This window comes from Syngnathus acus, chromosome 6 (assembly GCF_901709675.1).
Source record: "Syngnathus acus chromosome 6, fSynAcu1.2, whole genome shotgun sequence".
Taxonomy (NCBI): Eukaryota; Metazoa; Chordata; class Actinopteri; order Syngnathiformes; family Syngnathidae; genus Syngnathus; species Syngnathus acus.
The window spans coordinates 5,361,997-5,383,134 of NC_051092.1; the positions used below are offsets into that span (position 1 = coordinate 5,361,997).

The 21,138-nt window shown below is 39.0% G+C and overlaps 1 protein-coding gene across 4 annotated transcripts; it reads right to left on the bottom strand.

Moving 5' to 3' along the window:
- Positions 1-1,887: 1,887 nt before the first annotated feature.
- Positions 1,888-21,096, bottom strand: LOC119124396 (septin-7-like). Of its 4 annotated transcripts, none has more exons than XM_037254323.1 (14): positions 20,782-21,096; positions 18,613-18,712; positions 15,487-15,593; positions 13,059-13,159; positions 12,822-12,956; positions 12,345-12,462; positions 12,157-12,249; positions 11,637-11,733; positions 10,397-10,408; positions 6,062-6,113; positions 5,726-5,851; positions 5,000-5,135; positions 4,595-4,740; positions 1,888-4,157 (listed from the first exon to the last, which is right to left on the bottom strand). In XM_037254323.1, the coding sequence occupies exons 1-14, from the start codon at positions 20,818-20,820 to the stop codon at positions 4,118-4,120; spliced, it is 1,302 nt and encodes a 433-aa protein (XP_037110218.1). In that variant the 5' UTR covers positions 20,821-21,096; the 3' UTR covers positions 1,888-4,117. The 4 variants fall into 4 exon arrangements, with proteins under 4 accessions (XP_037110218.1, XP_037110219.1, XP_037110220.1 ...); XM_037254324.1 differs by having other exon boundaries at positions 18,613-18,709; positions 20,782-21,082; XM_037254325.1 differs by lacking the exon at positions 10,397-10,408.
- Between the last annotated feature and the right edge of the window lie 42 nt (positions 21,097-21,138).

Below are 21,138 nucleotides of genomic sequence, written 5' to 3' on the forward strand. Positions count from 1 at the left end.
ATTGTCATTCAGGCAGTAACAGACATTCTATTGGTTTGCAACCAAATCACTCAAAAACGCCCTTGTATTCTATTGGCTGCCAAGCCCAATATAAAGAATAATATAACGAATCAAAATTCTGGTTGCTATGCAAGGCAACGCAATGGACAATGTCTAAAATTTAACATACTGTATGTAAGGCATATTTACCACAGGAAACTCAAAATGAAGATATTGTATGATAATCTGACAATGTGGCCAGTTAGTGAAATATAATATAAATAGGCTGAAATTATTAGAACATTTGACCAAGGTGGTGAGTGTGCTCGCAATCAACCCCCTTTGTTAACATTGACAACAAATTAATTATTCATCTGTTTAAAAACTACCCATCCATCCATTTTTAGCACTGCTTATCCTGTATAGGGTTGCAGGGGTGCTGAAGCCTATCATATTTGACATCATGCAAAAGGCGGACTACACCCTGAACTGGTCAACTTGGCCATAAGGTGGTCGGCGCCTCTTGTGTCGGCAACCCCCGAACCTGCTGATGGACGCCGGCGGTAAGGGATGCCGTCAAGATGAAGAAGAAGTCCTATCGGGCCGTTTTGGCCTGTGGGACTCCAGAGGCAGCCGACGGGTACTGGATGGCCAAACGGAACGCGGCCTTGGCGGTTGCTGAGGCAAAAACCCGGGTGTGGGAGGAGTTCAACGAGGCCATAGAGAATGACTTCCAGACGGCTTTGAGGAAATTCCTTAACGCAGCTGTGTACCAAGAGATTTTAGAGCACTACATGCTTCCGTCTGCTGAAAAGCTCGATGGAGATGATGATTCCATTTTCCAGCATGATCTGGCACCTGCCCACAGTGCCAAGCCCACCAGTAAATGGTTTACTGACCATTGCATTACTGTCCTCGATTGGCCTGCCAATTCCCCTGATCTGAACCCCATAGAGAATTTGTGCGGTATTGTGAAGAAGAAGCTGAAAGACACCAGACCCAACAATGCAAATGAGCTAAAGGCCGCTATTGAAGCATCTGGGCATCCATAACACCTCAGCAATGCCACAGGCTGATTGCCTCCATGCCACACCGCATTGATGCAGTAATCCGTGCAAAAGGATTCCCAACCAAGTACTGAGTGCATTAATGGACATTTTCAAATGTTTAATTTTGTTTTGCTGTTATAAATCCTTTTTTTTTTTTACTTGGTCTGAGGAAATATTCAAATTTTTTGAGATAGGATTTTTGAGTTTTCTTAAGCTGTAAGCCAAAATCAGCAATATTAAAATAATAAAAGGCTTGCAATATTTCAGTTGATTTGTAATGAATCCAGAATGTATGACATTTTTGTTTTTTTAATTGCATTGCAGAAAATAAAGAACTTCTTCCATCCATCCATCCATCCATCCATCTTCTTCCGCTTATCCGGCTTTAGGAGGGACTCCCAGACTTCCCTCTCCCCAGCCACTTCATCCAGCTCATCCCGGGGGATCCCAAGGCTGACCCTCATCCTGACTACTTTACACTCGGTACAAGAATTTCAAGAATTTTATTTATGACCCTGGTTCAAAGTGCATTACAACAATTGAGACATACTGTGAATTTTAGATTTGATAACAGAGCATTTCTAAGATCAGTGGTCAATAATGTTAAACATAAGAAGTTTGATAAGATTGAGTTCAAGGTTTTGGGCGGGCTATTTACAGTAAGTTTCTGAGTTTTAAACTAATCAGGTTACCACTTTTTATGAAGACATCTAGTGCAACTAGGGGTATAATCCACTCCTTTACGTTCCAGTAGGTTTGTCGAATCTCACTCGCATGCCGTTAACTGTGATGACATCATTCTGAATAGACACATAAAATCCAAGTGTGAAAGTTGTTCGAAAATGATGCTTTGGACAAGTAGGGGTTAGAACTTTGTCAATTTTAATAACATAAATGTACAGTAACAGACAGGATACCTGATAACACAAGCTAGGAGAAAACTAACATAAAAAGTAAACTTTTAAAAATGCACTTACCAGAAGGTCCAGCAATTTTAATGAGTCAACGGAAATGCCTACCACTTTTGTGAAAATTGATGAATAATAATGATAAAATAAAAAAATTATGAACAATGGAGAGGTTCTGGGATTCATAAATTCATATGTTGTCTGTATTACAGTTAGTTCTTCCACTGTCTTTCAAATAACATGTTCAGTGGTTATTTCTAGGATTAAGAGTTCTTGAAAACAAATAAGCAAAACACACATCACACAAAAAGAAAAGGCAATTGAACAGCCTCCAATATGTACACACTATTTGTTATCTATCATACCCCGAAGCAATATGTACGTGCTAAGGTCTTGTGTTTGTCCCTTTAGTATCTGCTGTTAATCCACCAAGAACACTCCATGCAGCATGGAAAATATAGAAAGATACTGGATTCATATAAATGTTAAGAAAACTATACGGGAGCCGTCCTTTTTCCACACGCATTATACTGTCATAAGAAAATAAAACATGACAAATCTGGGTAAGAAATAGTAAAGGTTCAAAGCATTCCCCTTCTGGCCTGAACATACAATATTCTATTTGACAAGCAAGCTTTGTTGGTTTTGTGGAAGCATTTTGATACTATATTACAGTAATATCTGAGATAAGGCTATTTTAGATGTCTCTAAAACACTTGTTTTCACTTTGGAGTACAGGGTGAAGGAAATGTTAAGGGAATCTCTTTTTTCTTGTTCACTTCTATTCTTTTACCACAAGTGAAAACATTTGCCATAATCTGGTTCAAGTCCTTGACAACACTCATCACTTGTTACATCACAATATAAAACTTCTTTTTTTTAAGCAATGACTGTAATCTGGAAAACTCCATATATATATATATAGACACCAATGAGGCTTTTGCATAATATCTTAAGTTCAACTCAGAAACACTGCAAGGACAACTTTGTGGTTACAAATCCCTCCGGCCCTCTTTGAGCTGTCTAGACCTTAAAACACACAGATAACCAAAACACACTGAATCCTGATTCCCTTCAGACCTAATCATGTAAAATGTCATGAGTGGGTGGTGAGTAATTGGCATTTATTTTCTTCACATACAGTCTGCAGCTTTAATAGTGTTCACCAATCAACAAGAATCAACATTTGGTGTTATGAGCACAATGTCTGTTTGCTAACTGGTACCTGAGGTAACTCGAATAAGAAGCATGACACCTACCGACAGTCTCAGATTGATGGCATGTTGAGACCCTCATGGTGTCAGCTCTATCGATGAGTTCGCTTCTATGAGACGACACTACTTCAGCCATGTGTTTTGAGAGGTTATTGGCTTCAGTGCAATGCCTAGTTTTTGACTGGGTCTTATTTCCAACCTCAATTTTGTAGCAGTCCCCTGAGTCAGTTAACTTGACTTGTAGCGCTTAACAAATTTATTAGACCACACCAGTACAGTTTGAAAGCCGCCTAAAATTAATAGCATCGCAAATCACCAGTGTTCTGTTTTACACCAGTAGGCTCCTTAGCTGTCGTACTTTTTAATGCAAAATTACATTTATTATTCCCGATTAAGATGTTAAATTTTAGGAAATGGTTCCTTCTCATTCGTTGTTCAAACTGTAAAAAAAAAAAAAGCATTTTTAAGCATTTTACACATACACCAAGTGTTCTCCCAACATATTTGCAAAATTATTTAGTACTATTGAGTCTATTTGAATACAAGGAGTGTAGGAGAGTGGAATCTAAGAATATCTAGAGCTCAAAGGACTAACACTAAAAACGTTTATAAATGCATGGTCCCCACCATGAGTTAACGCTAAGACTGTAGCTCAGAGGAACTCGGGATTAGCTCCTCTTTGTCAGGACAAATAAAGAGGAACACAATGTTACATACACGTGAATTCGCCAATAAAATCACAGGTGTTCATCATGAAACATTTTGCATGGCTGTGTATATGCCATGTCACATCTGAAATGCCAAAAAAACAATACTGTGTGTGTGTGTGTGTGTGTGTGTGTGTGTGTGTGTGTGTGTGTGTGTGTGTGTGTGTGTGTTGGTATGAGAGAGAAAGTGTGAAAGAGTGAGCAAAAAAAGAAGGATTTTAGGGCCACAGCTGGTACTTAAGAGGAGCAAAATCAGCCCTTCAAAAGATTTTTCCTTTCTTCTTGTTCTTCTCCATTGTCCTAGATGAGAAAACAAAAAAAAGTTTGGTTGGGAAATAAAGGGCCACATTCTCTAGTTTGCATTTTTCGCAATTGTCATTTTTAGAGTTATGGTTTGCACATTCATTCCATGATCCAATCATGCGTTTCCAACTAATCCTATTATGTGGAAGCACAGTAGTGTTCGGAATAATAGTTGCGCTACAGTATTTGACTAATAAGAATATTCCAGGTTTGGAGTATATTTTGTATTGTTACATGGGAAGTAGATTCAGTCGTACTTTTCTGTGTCTTTGCTTCCTGTAATATTTAGCTTCTGTTTTCAAACCCAAATTTCTGTCAACAGCAAAAACAAATAGGTTTGGAGGGGAATGTTTTGTACGTGCGTTTGACTTTCTAGCCTTAGCTACTGTAAATAAATGAATATGCTCAAATTGCTTGAGGGTTTTGTTACTTACTTAGAGGCATCCAATTTCTGCTGCTCAATGATTCTCTGGTGAGCCTCCCAGTTGGCCTTCTCATCTTCATACACTCGCCTCTTCTCCTCAAGCTCTTTGTACTGTGCCTCCAGGTTCCTTTTCATTTGTTCGTGACGTCGCTCGAGCTGAAGATTGAAACAGAAGGCACAGATTAAAGAAAAAAAGAACAAAAATGTCTCTGTTTTTTTCTCATTTTTGTGAGATGCAGTATATGAACAATGAACATAATTTATTATGCTTATTTTGGCATCGTTATTATTAATGAAAGTCATTTTAAAGATGTTTTAATTTAATTTGAATTTAAATTGTGTATATAATTGGTAGCCCTTCGCCTTCACTTAGGAAAAGGTTGGTAACCCCTGACGTATAGAAACACAGTTTTACCTCAGCCTCCGAATCCTTCAGTTTCTGCTTCTTCTCCTTAACCTTCATTTCAAAGACTTGTTCCATTTCTGCCTCCATCTTCTTCATTTTCATCACATGTTCCCTCCGCTCTTCTTCCATCTGTGCCAAGGGACTCCTGCTCAAAATAGCATCAGTCATTTTCAATTGCTTACCTTTCGTTGATATTCAGTAGTGCATATACACAGGAGCCTGCATCTGAGTATTTTCCACATGCATATAGAATATTCATATTTACAGTGAACATGAATATATAACATTGGTGGTGCCTGGACTTCTAAGTTGAAATTGTTCCGTGTCCATGCACACAAATCAAATCACTTGAAAAGCTTGCTAACCTTTTGATGGCAACCTAAGATTAACTAGCCTGAGAAATGATGAGATCCTATTTAAATAATTCCTCTGTGTATCTTAATCATTTCGATGAGATTCAGCACGTCTTCGTGATAATATATTTCAAATTCTTTTGTTCAAACAAGTAGAAATTGTTACACGACGACCTCCATGAGCCAAATAGAGTCTTTTGATACTCGGCCTAGTGTTAGGATGCATGTTGCTCAATAGCATTGCGATCCAAAAGGTTGTGTGAACTGAGGTTGGATATGAATTCCTCCATTTTGTGAGATACTTTATACAATGGATGACAACGCATAATAAAACATTTAGTGTATTAACTTAGGGAATGCAAATTACTAATATTTGACTTACTTGGTAAGTTGTCCCTTGGTCTTGGTGTTATCCACTCCATTACAGGTGACAGCTGCAAGTTTCTTACTGCGGTAATTTTCATAGTGAACGTTGTTGGTGACATCCTTCAGATCCTGCATGTGGGTCCTGTTGATAGGAAAGATGTTTATGAAGATTCCTAGACCAGAATGAAAAACAACTAGACTCGACATGATAAAGAATCACCCCAAGCATTTGGGCATGCGTTGTTGTGAACTAATTGGGAAGTGTGTGTGCGTGCGAGACATTATAAAATGGCTCATTTCATAACGGAAATTTTCCTTTAACCAGTGCAATGTAGTGTCCACAGCGTCTTACCTGATTAACATGTTGCGCAACACAGTAAAGTCACAGTGTTCCCCATTCTCCACTGAAATACACAGAAAAACAAGTGGGGACACACAGATATTAAAATCAAAATTGTTGGTTGCTGCAATCAGTGAGTACGGAAGAGGAGGCTTAAATTTTGCAGTTAATGTTAATGTTTTGGTTACTTAGACTATATATAAGTAAAAAAAAAAAAAAGGTTGGTTAATGAAAGGCCTGTTCATGAATTATTTTAAGGTATTAACACATACGAGTCAGTGTATATAATAAATTCATAAGATTTGTTGTCGATTAAAAAGAGATGGGTTGTAGAAGGGGGTATCATTAAGATATTTACCAAGATAGCTTGGTAAATATTAAAAGAGAAGAAACAAAGAGATTTCATAAGAGGTTACAGATTTATGTGCACAAAGATGTTGACTGAAAAATATGGGGTCCTTGAAAAGTAAAACAAAAAAAATAGTCATGTATTACAAATCTTACTCTGATAACCGAATATTAAATATTTCTGACCCGTGTGAGTCTATTGATCCTCAAATTCAACACTCGGGACTCACTGATACCGACAGACTCCTACACTAACAAATTGGTACCACATTAGCAGCCTGATCTAACTTCCAGGCAGGTGGAGTCAGAACCATGTCAACTGTGTGAAAATACTGATCAACTCAAATAATAAAAGACTTTCTCATTCACTTCATTAGCTGACTGCAGATTATACTCTACTAAATAGATAAGCTCCATTTAGGTGGTGATGGAGGCTGCCACACAGGGAGTTGCGGCGGCGGGACATCTGGAAAGACCAAGTTTCTGAAGTCCTGTCATAGACTTTGGTCGACTCTAGGCCGAAGCAGACTTGTATTCTTTTTAATTTAGTTTGTCTTTCACGCATGGAGGTAACATGGCATTCATATTCATGATTGTTTATCTACCAGATTGTGCATGATTGTTAGTAAAACATGCAGTTACTGTGGATGCCATAATGACGTGTGTTTTATTTGAGGGAAACATATGCTATGTTGAATAAACTTTTGTGTTTTTCAACAATATTTGTTTAAAGTAAAACACTTTTTATAATCACAACTGGAACACCTACTGGCAATATCGAGTATCGGTACCCAGTATTGGCAAGTACTAAAGTACTCATTTTCACTGTGTACCCCTACTACAGAATCTGAACTTTATTTGGGGTTAATAAGAATCACTTTAAATAATGCTATGTTTGTGTTAATTACGTTTGATTGCGTTTGAAAGTGATTGGCCAATTATGCACATAACTAACTGCTAGTTATAAGAGTTTTGTTTGTTTTACTCTTTTGCTAAAAATAATTCCACATCTTTTCCAAACTAAGTTGCAAACCTATTTCACATTAGGTGCATATAGTTTTGAAATTATTTATTTTTATGAAATAAAGACTTCCTTAATCCAGCCAGTGACATTTTAGGACGGATACAGTACTTGCATAATGCGGCTTGCAAACTACAATGACAAAATAAATCTTGCCATAGCTGACTTTTTATCTAAGAACGCCTCCACTGTATATCAAACAAACCAAAAATATTATAACGATACAGACTCATTGTTCAAAACTGTTTTACGATTGGATAGTTAGTGATGTTAACCATAGTTTAACGACACAGCCATGGTTAATGATCAGATGGGATTCTGGAAAAGGACTGCAGACAAACAGCTGCTAAGGATGAATGTGATAATATGCAAAATATATAGAAATTGACAGCCTCTTCTTCATTGAAAACGCTGCTCCTTACTGGTAGGCAATTTTCATCGGGACAGGGAATAAGTAGGACACCTTACCATTGATGAAACTTAAGCAGTCTTTCACCTTGGCCTCCCAAGCCAGCCACTGACCTCCTGTATCTTCTAGAGGAGGGAGCTCTGACGAAGGGGAGGGGTATGGTTTTTCAGTTATTGTCCGAGCCCATTGGGGGCAAAATCTGGGTCTGGAGTAACTGGGGTTTTAAAATGTCAGACGTCGATTCTGTCCTAAAAGCAGCCCAGATTTGGCCCAGGTCATCATCATAACCTGCAAGTATCCACGCTGACTGGCTTAAGAGTGCAGGGGTTATCAAGGGAGTGGGAGAGTTGGGTATTTGTCAGAGGAATTATGCAAGACCAGCTGGGGGAGCAATTTTAAGGAGACAAACAAGGATCTCTTGGATTTCAAGGAGAAAAACCAAAATGGCTTGTTAACAGAAGTAATTGGATTCTTTAGGCAGAAAATACCTGATGACTTATTCTTAACCATGTATGCCTTGTCTATCTGTCAATCAGCGATCATTCGAAAGAATAGTGCAACGATTCATCAGGTGTTTTGGGCCCGTGGGCTTCATGTGTCGTTATAGTTGTCATTTTTTTTTTAAATCTACCTGTATGATGATTAATGACTATATATTTTATGTTAAACGCTTACAATCACTCATTGGAAACATGCAAAGGCATGCATGTTTGTATATTTTGTAAAGCTTAAGAATGCAAATGAATGAAAATAATGATAAAGCAACATTACATAACTTGCACTGCTACAATATGAGCTCATGAATCGATTCAAAATATGTGAGGATTATGGATCCCAGCTTTGTTCAGCGATAACTTTCTGGCTAACATTTTTAACCTGAGCCTATACGTCCCTGTGTTTGAGTCAAACACAGGAAATTGAATCACATGATGTAGCAGGCAGATAAATGTAGCTGTACTACTTGAAGAACTACTTTCGAAGCAAAGACGGGACCCATGGTGTTAGTGGAATGCATCGCAGCTTTAGCTTGAAACGACTTTGAAATTATTTTCTCGAGACTAGCCACAGCATCAGACCTGGGACAAAAACCAAAATGGCTATTTAAAGCATGAAAAATATATTCTCATCAGACTGTACTTTGATGTCTGAATGAAAGACACCAGAAATCATCATCTGTTGCCTTTTTACACAGTTGTCATTTTTTCCTCATTGCTATTACTTTTGGCAGTAACTACATTTAAGTACACTGCCATGGAAAATAATGTACCCTTTCTAATTCCTTATCCCAACGGCCACTCACATATTTAGCTCACCTAAATGTTAGGAATCCCTAAGCTAATTTTAATATCCCACAAACACAACCAAAGCAAATGCAAATGGGGTTTCGAAATAATTCTTTTATATATTAAGGGGAAGTAATCGAAATCTATTAGGCAAAAGTGAGAAAGTAATTTTCCAGTTAATTCAAGCCCAAGCCTGAGTTTTTACTACTACTTTACTGAAGTTTAAAAATCATTTTAAGCAGCAAAATCGCCTAAACAAAGACTGGTTGTCACCATGTTTGATGACGCAGATCCAAAATGGCGGCAAGTCGATGATAATACGCACTGTCCAAATTCTGCAGTTTACGCACGCTTGTCTCCTGTGCGCTCAAACACTGTGCGCTTTTTCTGGGTGTGCACTTCACTGCATAGGGCAGGGGTCGGGAACCTTTTTGGCGGACAGAGCCAAAAGAAGCTTATAACAATACTGATCATTTGAATTAGGTGTGTTCCAGCAGGATGACATGGAAAACAGGCAGAACAGTGACCCTCCAGGACAGAGTTGGACACCCCTGGCTTAGAGGGTTCTATCATTCCAGTCAGTTATATGCACAATTATATATTTGGAAACTACATTTTATGTTTACTTCGGTTGTTTTGTGAGATATTAAAATTAATTAGATGAAGTGAAACATTTAAGATTGATAAATACACACCAAGCTAAATAAATAAAGAAATAATTTACATCAGGTACAGGGCTTTTTCAATAAAGTTTAAAATCAAGCAAGTTTGAGATTAGGTGTTAGAGTTTGAGGTATATTGAAAAGAAAGGGGGAAAAAAAACAGCAACGTAATCGCTTCATTTGACTGGTAACGTTTACACCAACCAACAAGATTTCCGAGTACAGCATTTTATGTTGTTGGGTAAAATGCAAGAACTATAAAATATGGTCATGGTGCATCTGCAAGACATGAGTATCATGAATATTTGGATACCCATGAGCTTTGGGTCAGCAAACTACCAAAAAACAAGTGATTTTGAAATCCACTGCTTTATCTGGCTATGTTATTTTAATATAGCCTCATCTTGTGAAAGCAGGGCATGTTTCATGATTTCAATGTTCAGTATCAGTATCACGCCCAAGTCTGATAAAAGCATCGGTCGGGTTGATGATCTTCAGCCTAATGATGTGAGCGGAGGGTGCAGAGGAAAGGAGTGATGGAAAGATTAAGGTCAGGGATGCTTTGATGGGAAATTGAAGGAGACAAAATGGGGTGAACATAAAGACAAGGCTGGATCTGTTTACCAAATATGCCCTCTGTCAGTCATGGAAAAGAATGAAAGAAAAAAAAAAACAGAAAAGGGAGAGAAAGGAAAGAATGAAAATGTGAAAGACTAATAAATGATCATCTTACAGACAATTCTAGCATAAATAAAAACAAGGTGAAAATCGTGTACATCAGCTGGATGCTTTGTGTCAGGAATATATTTCAAGACACCAAAGGTCCAGTCTGCCTTTCCAGAATCCCTACCAGGATAGGTGCCAATAATCACCAGAAGGAATGTTCTGATTTGGTTGGGGGGGAAAAACAGTGGGAGTAAATGCAAACAATGTATTAACTGTCATGATAAACTTTTACTATCTCAAAATGCATTAATATTCAGAGGGACATTTTGCAATTGGTACTTTCCAATAGAAATGGACAATTAATCAAATTCGAATCAACATCAGAATGTAGTACTGTAATTTCAGCACGATAAAGCGCACCGGATTATAAAATGCACCTTCAATGACTGGCCCATTTTAAAACTTTGTCCATATATAAGATATATACATTTGGCCCGCGGGCCGGACTTTGGACACGCCTGCTGTAGTGGCTCAATATTGGTCCATATATAAGGCACACCTGATTATAAGGCGCACTGTCGACTTTTGAGAAAATTGGAGGTTTTTAGGTGCGCCTTATAGTGCGGAAAATACGGTAGGTTGCAATTTTCAGATTGCAAAGGCAAGCATTTGGGAAAAAACGAAATAAACTGCTTCATTTAAGTTGCTTGATAGGTTTTATAATCGATTTGAATTGTGGATTCGGATGAGACGGTGTAACGTCACCGGAACTAACGTCACCGGAACTAACGTCACCGGAACTAACGTCACCGGAACTGCCATTTTGTTGTTAGTGCTGGTCCTCTGACAATTACAAACGATCATGAGGGGATAGGGCAGTTGAGGCCCGCCTTTTTATTTGCAAAAATGTAAAAGACAGTTAGGTAGAACAGCCCTTATATGAATCACCTTCCAAAGGGGAATCTGCAATTATTGGAACTGACTTTGATTAACGCAATCACATAATCACATTTTGAAAACAATTATTTTATCACCTGGCAGTTAATACATTTTGAGGATAAAAAGGGATTTAAGAACATACAGGTATGAGCCTCTGTTCTGAAACACCTTGCAAAATGCTATAACATCCAAAGAGTGAAGACTTAGATTCCCTAAAAATGATCATTTCTTTCTGGCAAATGACTTGGTTTAAACTTGCCTTCTGCCACACCCCACGGGTACTGGCGACCTCTGACCTTCTTCCCATTCACTTCGATTACCACGTTGCTGCCAACCACAGCCAGCGGCATCTTCTCCTGGCGTGAAGTGATTAAAAAAAACAGTTATTTGTTTTAGTGGGGTTTTCCTATAATTGATGTACCATATGGCAATAAAGCCTTTAGAAGAGGCTACATACTGTAGATGACTAAAACCACAGCTGGCTTGAAGAAGTAAGGTTTTTAGTACAATTTTCAATCTTTTTTATACCCTAGAAATGTTTAGGCTCAGATACTGTCCATGTTAATATGAACACTGTCGATTGGAATCATTTGGAAAAAGGTGAGTAGACCATGTTTTGTTTTAGCCAGAGGTTACTGGGGCCATGTTACATGAATTAGTTTGTCGATAAGCTGCAGCTAAAACCTGCAAGCGATGGAAATGATCTAAAAGACAGACAGACTTACCTTTGGCATTCATTTATTCTCTCAGCTGACTACTAACATTTTGTGGTCCAGTACCTTGATCTTCCGGATCAGCTTGTTGTCCTCATCATCGTCTGTATCTGGGAATTCATAAATTTTGATTTTGTGCTCCTGGATCTCTTTCATTATCTACAGAAAATGATATAATACTAAAGTCAAATAACATCTCCAGAGAAGCAAGCATGGCTTTGCCACAGATGGCTCATGTTATAGTTCACAAATACCTGTTTCTTAAAAAGCTGGCATTCCTCTGGGGTCAGAGTGTCAGCTTTTGCAATAAGAGGAATGACATTGACTTTGTCATGGAGTCTCTTCATAAACTCGATGTCAAGTGGCTTTAATCTGAAGAATAAACAGAGAGGGGTATAAATGGGCTGTACTCGTATAATGCTTTTCGACCTTTTGATCGAACCCCCAATTTCTGGCTTGGGAGAGGACCACTACCACTGAGCCATGCCGCCCCACAATGGATGGCACACGACAAGCTCAACTGACATGCAACAAATTATAATAATGTCAGTAATTGAAGAGTACGACAAAAAATGACTCATTCTCCTTTGGGGTTTTTGGAGCCCCAGATTGAAAACATTATAACAATTAGTGTCTAATTGTAGTTGAACTTGGACTACAATGTGAAATGTTTTTACGACATATGAGAAGTGTTGCATCCAAAACCGAATGAGATTAGATGTTTCCCCTACCCGTGTCCAGAGGGCGCGATGAAGTATAGACAGCAATGGACCCTGTTGTCTGGCATTGATCTGCGGTTCACCCTTGATTCTGCATTTAGGAAGTCCTCACACTTACTGTCAATATAATTGATGACGGGCTGCCAGCTGAAAAGGATCAAATATATAGGAACAAGAAAAAAAATAAACTTTTAAAAGTATCAAAATTAGACTGACGGAATCAATGAAACAACCGAGAAAGTCACTAACCAGTTACTGTTGTCTACGGCATCTCCAAATCCTGGTGTATCAACAATTGTGAGAGTCAACTGGACCCCCCCTTCTTTTATGAGCACCTTTGACTGCTCTACCTGAAACACACATACCATCCATTATCTTACAAGACTGTAATTCCGAGTACGCACAGCAGGCAAGTTGATAGTAATGCTGCGGGAGCATAAAGTTCAGTGTGCAGGTAAAAAAATAATAATAATAATAATAATAATAAAAAAATCAGGAAACACATTCTTAATCAGGCTTCAATACATCTGAAGGGTGATTAGTAGGGGTGTAACAATATTTTTTTCAACGATACGATACATACCAATAAAAGAGCTAACGATTCACCACATGGTTTGAGTCACTTGAAATTTAGCTAGAATCAAAAAAAATAACTACTACATGAAATTGTCTGCTCATCCTGCAAGTCACATTTTCAGAATCAACCCTGCCTATTGTAGATTTACCATTTCCTGCAGTTACTCAGTTGAGGTCGTACAACCCACATACTTTCACAAGGACGTTGACTTATTTTTGGATCACCCCTTTGACAAACTGCAGCCCTCGTACTCTAGAACAAACATTCTTCAGCTTCCACAAACCTTGAAATCAACTGTCTGTACAGCTGTGCATGCAAAAACGGTCACACAAATATGCAGGCTAGTGGCTACGCACACGCACACACGTGCACGCACAAACACACGTGCGCACAGCAGTAATTTGGCATGCTCTGTTCACGAAATCAACTCCTCTTGTAAAACAAGTCAGAATAACCAAAATCGGAACCATTTTTGTTAAGTCAAACAGAAGGACAAGTCCCTCAAAAATGTTGGCAAGCCAAATACATCATTAAAACACAATATGATCTGTTGGAATTTGGGATTATTCTGGAATACAAACACGCTAATCACTACTCACAACATGCACCACTCATTTGCCTTACTTGAGTAACTTATTAATTTTAATCAATCCATCTATCCATTTTCTGTACCGCGGGCTTGCTGGAGCCTATCCCAGCCGTCATCGGGGGACACCCTGAACTGGTTGCCAGCCAATCACACAGTCTTAAACCAACTGTCTGAATATAACCAAAAGGCACAAATATTATTTTGTATGCTATGTAGCATCATTGTCGCCAACATAAAATTGATAAACATACTGCACCAACAACCTCCCAGCATCCGAGCCGTACCTAATGACAAATAATGTTGAAGTTTCTAAAGAGAAGCGAGTTGACGCGGCAAAACAAGCTTTTCGATTGGGACTCAATTCGTCAAATAAAAACCGAGTGCTCGACAACTTCCCATCAATACGACATGGAAAGGAAAAAGGATTTTCTTTTTTTTTTTGGTAAAGTGTTTGAATAGAAGCTGTGGGTACGAATTTTTGACACAGTCTATATATATTTATCGTCTGCACACATTGTTTAAAGCTTGTTTACTTCTCAGTGACGGTGGTTTAAGATTTAGCCAAAATAACACTTGATTTTGTGGCTTACGACACCTGCGAAAGACAATTTAGGAAAAGAAATCCAAGTCATTATTTATCGTCTCTCCCCTGCCCCACTTTCAACCATTTCTTTCCTGAAGTCCTCCCTTGCTTTTTTTCCTCTACATACGTATGTATACTCCTTACTGCTACACAGGCCTGCCTGTCTCCTGCTCTGTTTTCACACAACCATACAAGGAAAAAAAGAAGGCCCTTGTGAAAGGAATTTTCCCACACTTGTTGCTGTCTTCTGCAGCTCTCCCGGTAATCCAAGTGTTGTTCAGATTCTTGTCCCTCTTTTCACCTTGAGTATTTTGAATGTGCTGTGGTCCAAATAATATGGCCTTCAATGGCTACGGAATTTCATTTCGAAGGATTTTTTTCTTCCTAAAATCATTCAAACTTCGAAATGATTGAAATGGTTTATGAAGACATGGAGAAGAGCAGAGATGTTTTCATACTGCACTCGTTCAATGTGAAAGAGATGTGAGGCAGTGTGGAAAGGCGACGGTGCCCCAGTGGCCAGGGTGCCCATATTTGGAAATGCTGACATAGCAGCCTACTAGGAAGTGAATAGTCTCTATGTTCTCTATGTATGCCGGTGATTTCAATGAAAAGCAGTTGGAAGTCGTTCAAGTTGGCAACACTGTGGACAAGTCGCGATTCTGTTTGGCTTGCACTGACAACCATGCACGTCAAAATACATGCATTTGTTAATTTGACTTCCTATAGGCTGCAAAGACTGTGGACAAACTGGATGTGGCCCACCCACAGTCCCTACTTTACCCAGATTCACATTCATCCATAAGGTCAGTTGGTTGGGAAAAAATGACCACCAATGGGAAAAAGGAGCACCAAAGAAAAATGTGGTGATCATCAGAGAATCACACCATTGAGGGTGGGAGCCTAAAGATTGTTTCAGGCAGCTCACCTGTACAGTCTTCTTAATGCGCTGTGATGGCCCAGGGTAGTCCTTGGAGTAAAGATCAGTCAAAAAGAGGGAGTTAATAAGTGTTGATTTTCCAAGACCTGACTCACCTACGGACACACAAAGGCAAGTTGTCAGATAAAGGTCTGAAACGAGTCAATTATTTTGAATACATAGAGTAAAGGCAGAATATTGAAAAACTTAGGATGTAAATTACTCAACAATGGCAACATTTTTAAGAAAGCTGTCATTTATTTATTTTTGTATTACAGCAGCTGTGAAAGGAAAAAAAAAAGTGATCCGATGTATGCTTATCCAGTTTAGTCCAGATTTCACTTATACACTACTACAGTGGCTTTTCATTTATTAAATAAATCCATTTTTTTCCCTAGCCCTAGATACAAATCTCAAACCAATCAGAGCGACCACAATTCAATTTGTTCTATTTTTCCTCGTTGGCCTAGTTCTGTCGCATTTCAGCTCATTCGTTAACTCAGTCAATAATGTTGTTTGACTGGGGTTGGATTTAGAAAATCTTTATTTTTCCTGAGGGTCGGCTTTGATTGCAAGAGTAGATGCAAACACACAGACACAACACAAGGAAATTTACTTCTGATGTAGATGTAAACAATTATTAATCTATTATAATAACATAATAACCCGCTTGACAGTTAATGTGCCACGCTGCCTTTTTTTTTTTTTTATAAATACCGGTGGTAAAAATAAATGGCATCAAGCAGTTTTTAACTCCTAAATATCACTGTACGATACTAATATCGTTATCACGTGCAACAGTCCCAATGGTCCTCAACAAAGGAAAATGATCTTTTCCAACGGTCAATAGGCCTCTTTTGCTTGGATGTCAACCCAGATATTTCCTGTAACCTTTAATTCAAACCATAACATCCCTGCGGAGTAGGGCTCACAATGTATTGTTAAAAAAAATCAATGTTGCGAAATTGACCCATGCAATATGCATCTCATAAAGACATGCAACAAATTTCTTACACAATTGTGTGATTTTGTCTGAATTTGACCAGTCAGACGCAAACTTAAATGTGCATCACCATCCAACAGTTGAGAGACAATTAATTAGCTAAGAATAGATAGCCAGTTCATTTTGCAGCATGAAAAAAAAATTCTTTATTAGACAATAAAAATGTCATTTCTTTATGTTAAATATTGCAATAATATTAGCTCTCGGTTTAAGTAAGGTTGGTGACCCCTGAACTAAACTCACCGTCTTGCGCCTGTTATGTCTTGCTTTTTTTTTTTACCGTAAGTCATGGCAAGCATGCACCCTATAATGCAGTGCGTCCTATGTGCGAAATAAGTGCAGAAAAGCCCCCGGAATTGAGTCTGCGCCTTTTAACCCAAAGCGCCTTGTGGTGCGGAAAATACGGTCATCTTTTTGGAATCAATTATCCTATCGATTATTTCATCGATTATTCAGGGAATTTGAGTTTGTATTTTTACAGCCCTTTCTTTGATTTGTAGATTTTTGTCATGGTATGATTTTGGTATTGGTATCAAGGTACTTGATGCAAGCATAGTATGAAAATTAAAATGTTGGTATTCTGACACTGGGCAAAGGTCATCAGTTTTGTTAGTGATAGTTATCAGCATATCTGTCTGATCCCTCAGAAGAAGAATCATCCCACTTCAACTCCAAACTTCACAAAAACCTGACCATTGATATCCTAATATAATTCGAAGACCAAGTGAGAGTCACACGTGATCTACTGGAGAATGAATCAGAATTGAAACGTGCCGGGGTCACAGTCGGCACGTGTATCTCAAAATAGCAGCTGTGAGAATGGGGGATGAGAAATGAGCTAGAGAGACTTCCCTTAAGTGCTTTGAATGAGCAAGCAAGCATGCTCATGTGCACGACGCAACCAACAGCGACAACAGAAGAATTCGTTTGGTGTTTTTAATTTGAAATAAGCGGATTCGCATCGCAGTTTGTGTGTCAAAATATGCGAATTGGCATTTTTTGCCTTAAGTGAATCTGATAACTGAACTGTGGAGGTACCAGATCTACTCGGGTGTTCAAATCGGTTCAGGGGGGACTGTAAATGACAGCAGCTCCAATTAGACAAACTCCACTGAACTCCACTAAATTAGAATCAAGGTGCGCTCGTGTTTTCTGTAGACGCGTCATACACATCGTAATAGTGACTAAAGGTACTATAATATTGACTGCAATACTATTCACTGTTATGAAAGACTTTTGCAAGAATCAACCTCCCATCTATCCGGGACTTGTACCTGTCCAGGACCAGGTAAGGTGCAAGTAACATGTCTACAGACCCTTCTCACCCAGGTTGCAGTCTGTTTGAACTACACCCCTCCGGACGGTGGTACAGAGCGCTGTACGGCAAAACCAGCAGACATAGAGACAGCTTCTTCCCCCAGGCTCTGATGAACTCACACCACTCTTAGAGTCTCAGAGACGTTGCTGTGCAATAACATCCTGCTCTCGACGCTTCATCTTTGAATTGTCTATATGATTTGTACTACCGTAATTTTCGGACTATAAGTCGCACCGGAGTATAAGTCGCACCAGCCATAAAATGCCCAAAAAAGTGAAAAAAAACATATATATGTATACAAGTCGCTCCTGAGTATAAGTCGCCCCCCCACCCAAACTATGAAAAAAACCGCGACTTATAGTCCGAAAATTACGGTATGTGTCGTCTCTGCATCCATACCAGCCTGGTCCTCCTGGAAGAGGGATCATCCCATCTGTGGTCTCTTCTCAAGGTTTCTCATTTCCCCTAGTAGGAGTTTTGAGTTTTTCCCTTGCCCTCCTGGGAGTTTAAGATCAGGGGATGTTTGAGAATAATTGTCAATTTTTGCACATGTTGTCCTGAATGTTGTTAGCTACCTAAATGTTCTACAGAGAACGAGATGTTTGGCATGCTCAAAGTTGGAAAAGAAAAATTGATTTGATGTATTTCACAAATCACTGCATAAACTGTCTTCTCAGCTTAAGCAGATGAGTGTCCTCGATGCCTGAAATACTTTGAATTCTTTCAACTTGTGTTGGTGACCCATCAACACACATATTCAAAACATGCTGAGAAAAGCAGACACAAGTGGTTGACACAGAGGATTCTTACTTACCGACAACCATTAATGTAAACTCAAAGCCTCTTTTAACGGACTTCCGATACACCTGGTTGGGAAGATTAGCAAATCCCACATAGCCCTCCAGGTTCCGCTGCTGATACACAAAAGACACAAAGGCAATGGTTTAACATAAGCAAATCAGTACAAAAATAAGTTCCATGCGAAGTGTTTTGTTTGTCGTAAAGTATTAACAATATACAGCTTTGTCAAAGCATTAAGAATCCATTATTGATATAACAAAACATTTCCTTAGATATATTGATATAAACACAACTGTTCAAAGATTAACAAATCAAAACAATCTTATTTGAAATGAACCTGCAAATAGAATTGCTATGTCTAACAGAAGCAGGGCTACTTTGAAGTAAAGAGCAGCTGGCAATACATATGAGGGTGGTAAAAGGACAGACCTGGGATAAGCAAGATTTGGGGTTCTTGATGCAGTGAAGATCAAGTGAAACAAATCAAAAAGATTCACACCAATACATATATATATATATATATATATACAGTACATACAGACTACGATACCGCAACATCTCATTGTGCAATAGCCTACATTTTGAATCATTTCCATGTGATGTGATGAAAATCTCGGGTCAAAAGCGGCTGCTATCTGTTCAGTCCGTGGGGTGTACCCCAGCACCGCTTCTCTTGCCTATGACTCCCTTATCTAACACTGTACTCTCGAATAAACCCCCTACTGCACCAAACACCCTGCCTGCCAAACTGTCCTACACGCTACGATAGGCAAAAACGATTGATCGTTGGATTGCCTGTCGCTGAGCAACCTTTCAGGCTCTGCCGCGCATAATGTGAATACTCGCATGTACTCACATGACATGCAATCAAACTAAAAAACGACAAAACAATGATTAGAAATGATTAATACAAGACTAGTGATATGCAATTTTGTCTCACTGAGTTTATGGTTGAGCTAAATTGCCAGTATTCCTAATATCCTCACAACATCAATGCAATAAAATAACTGTTACTTTTATGTTGCCAGCAAGGAATTGCAAACAGTCACTTTGAACTCTCATCAAGCCCTCTCTCCCATTACAGTCACTTAAAATTAAGCCTCTATCAAGTCTGATTCAATATTGGGCAATTCGCTTGAAATCAGCAGGGCTGCCCTAAGTTGTCTCATTCCTTTAATTTTTTAGCACAGCCATGTTATGCATTCTACAAGAAAAGTTAACGTGAGATACCAACATTCAATGGAATCCCACAACGTCCATTATAGACAGACGGGCCTGCATTCAAACAGGACACAATCCATCTGCCCTGTCAATATATTTGCAGCTCCAATGAGCTATCCTGAAGCACTTAACCAATTCCATTCCAAGTGGTGAGTGTAGGTGGTAAGGGAGCAAATACTGCATTACATAATAGGATGGCCTATCACACCTACGAGAAACGTGCGTGCACACAGAAAATGATGTTGGCATACAAAAAAAAAAAGGGTTTTGATGGAATGTGGTAGCAAGATTTTGCAAGTTGGCTTCATATTCCCTTAGTAATGCGGTACACCCGAGGAAAAATATGTAAGAGGAGAAGAGAGTGATAAAATGGCTGGAAAGCTCAGCCCATATTGTTCATATGAACCCTTCCCCCAGTCTACATTATAGTAGCTGTGTGGTTCACTACATTAGAAACATGACGTCACATATACGCAGAAGAATCCTGCTGGTGATGCTGCAAGTTCAATGTGCCCTAGCAGCTTTTAATTCCTGAGTAGCTTTTAATAGAGGGGAGAGCAATGTGGAATTTTCATTCCGCATGTTTTACTACCCTGACAGTGTGAAAATGCACATGAATGACCCGAAACAGTTGCTGTGATTGTGGTGCTGATTTCTGCTACCATGAAAACAAATCAAATGACTGCATAAATTCAAACTAACCTCCAAATTATAATCATCCCCGCCACGCACCAGTTTGTAGCGTTCTTTTCAAGAACGTAAAGACGCTTCAACGTCCCAATTCTGAAAGGACTACATTGCATGAGGGGGACAAAGCTAACAGGGGCTAACGGGGTCAACCGAGGTTGATTGAGAGGATCGAGTCTTTTTGAAATGAGTTGTTAATATTTCCAGCAACCATACAATAATGTCAATGGTTATACGCGTGGCTGCTGCAAAGAAAAAAAAAAAAGAGACTTACAGCAATGCTGGGAACTGCAGTTTCTGGTCGTTCGATCATTGTAATGCTGTCACCGCCCAGCCTGCAATGGACAGTCACCGACAAGCGTCCAAGAGAATGACGGAATGATAGGAAACGCGCGGTTCTTATTCCTCCGAGTGGGCTTTCTTGCGAATAAACTAAACCACCGTGCGTCAAAGTAAACAACTCGTATATATTGGAGGATTTAGCTGCAATCCCAACACAACCGACAGAAGAATCTCAGAGAAGCAAATACGATGCCAGATTTGGTCCACTACTGTTTTTTTACTCTGATTGTACTCGACGCTATTTCCGTCTGGAAACTTCAAGATAAAATTGGATTTTTGACCGAAACGT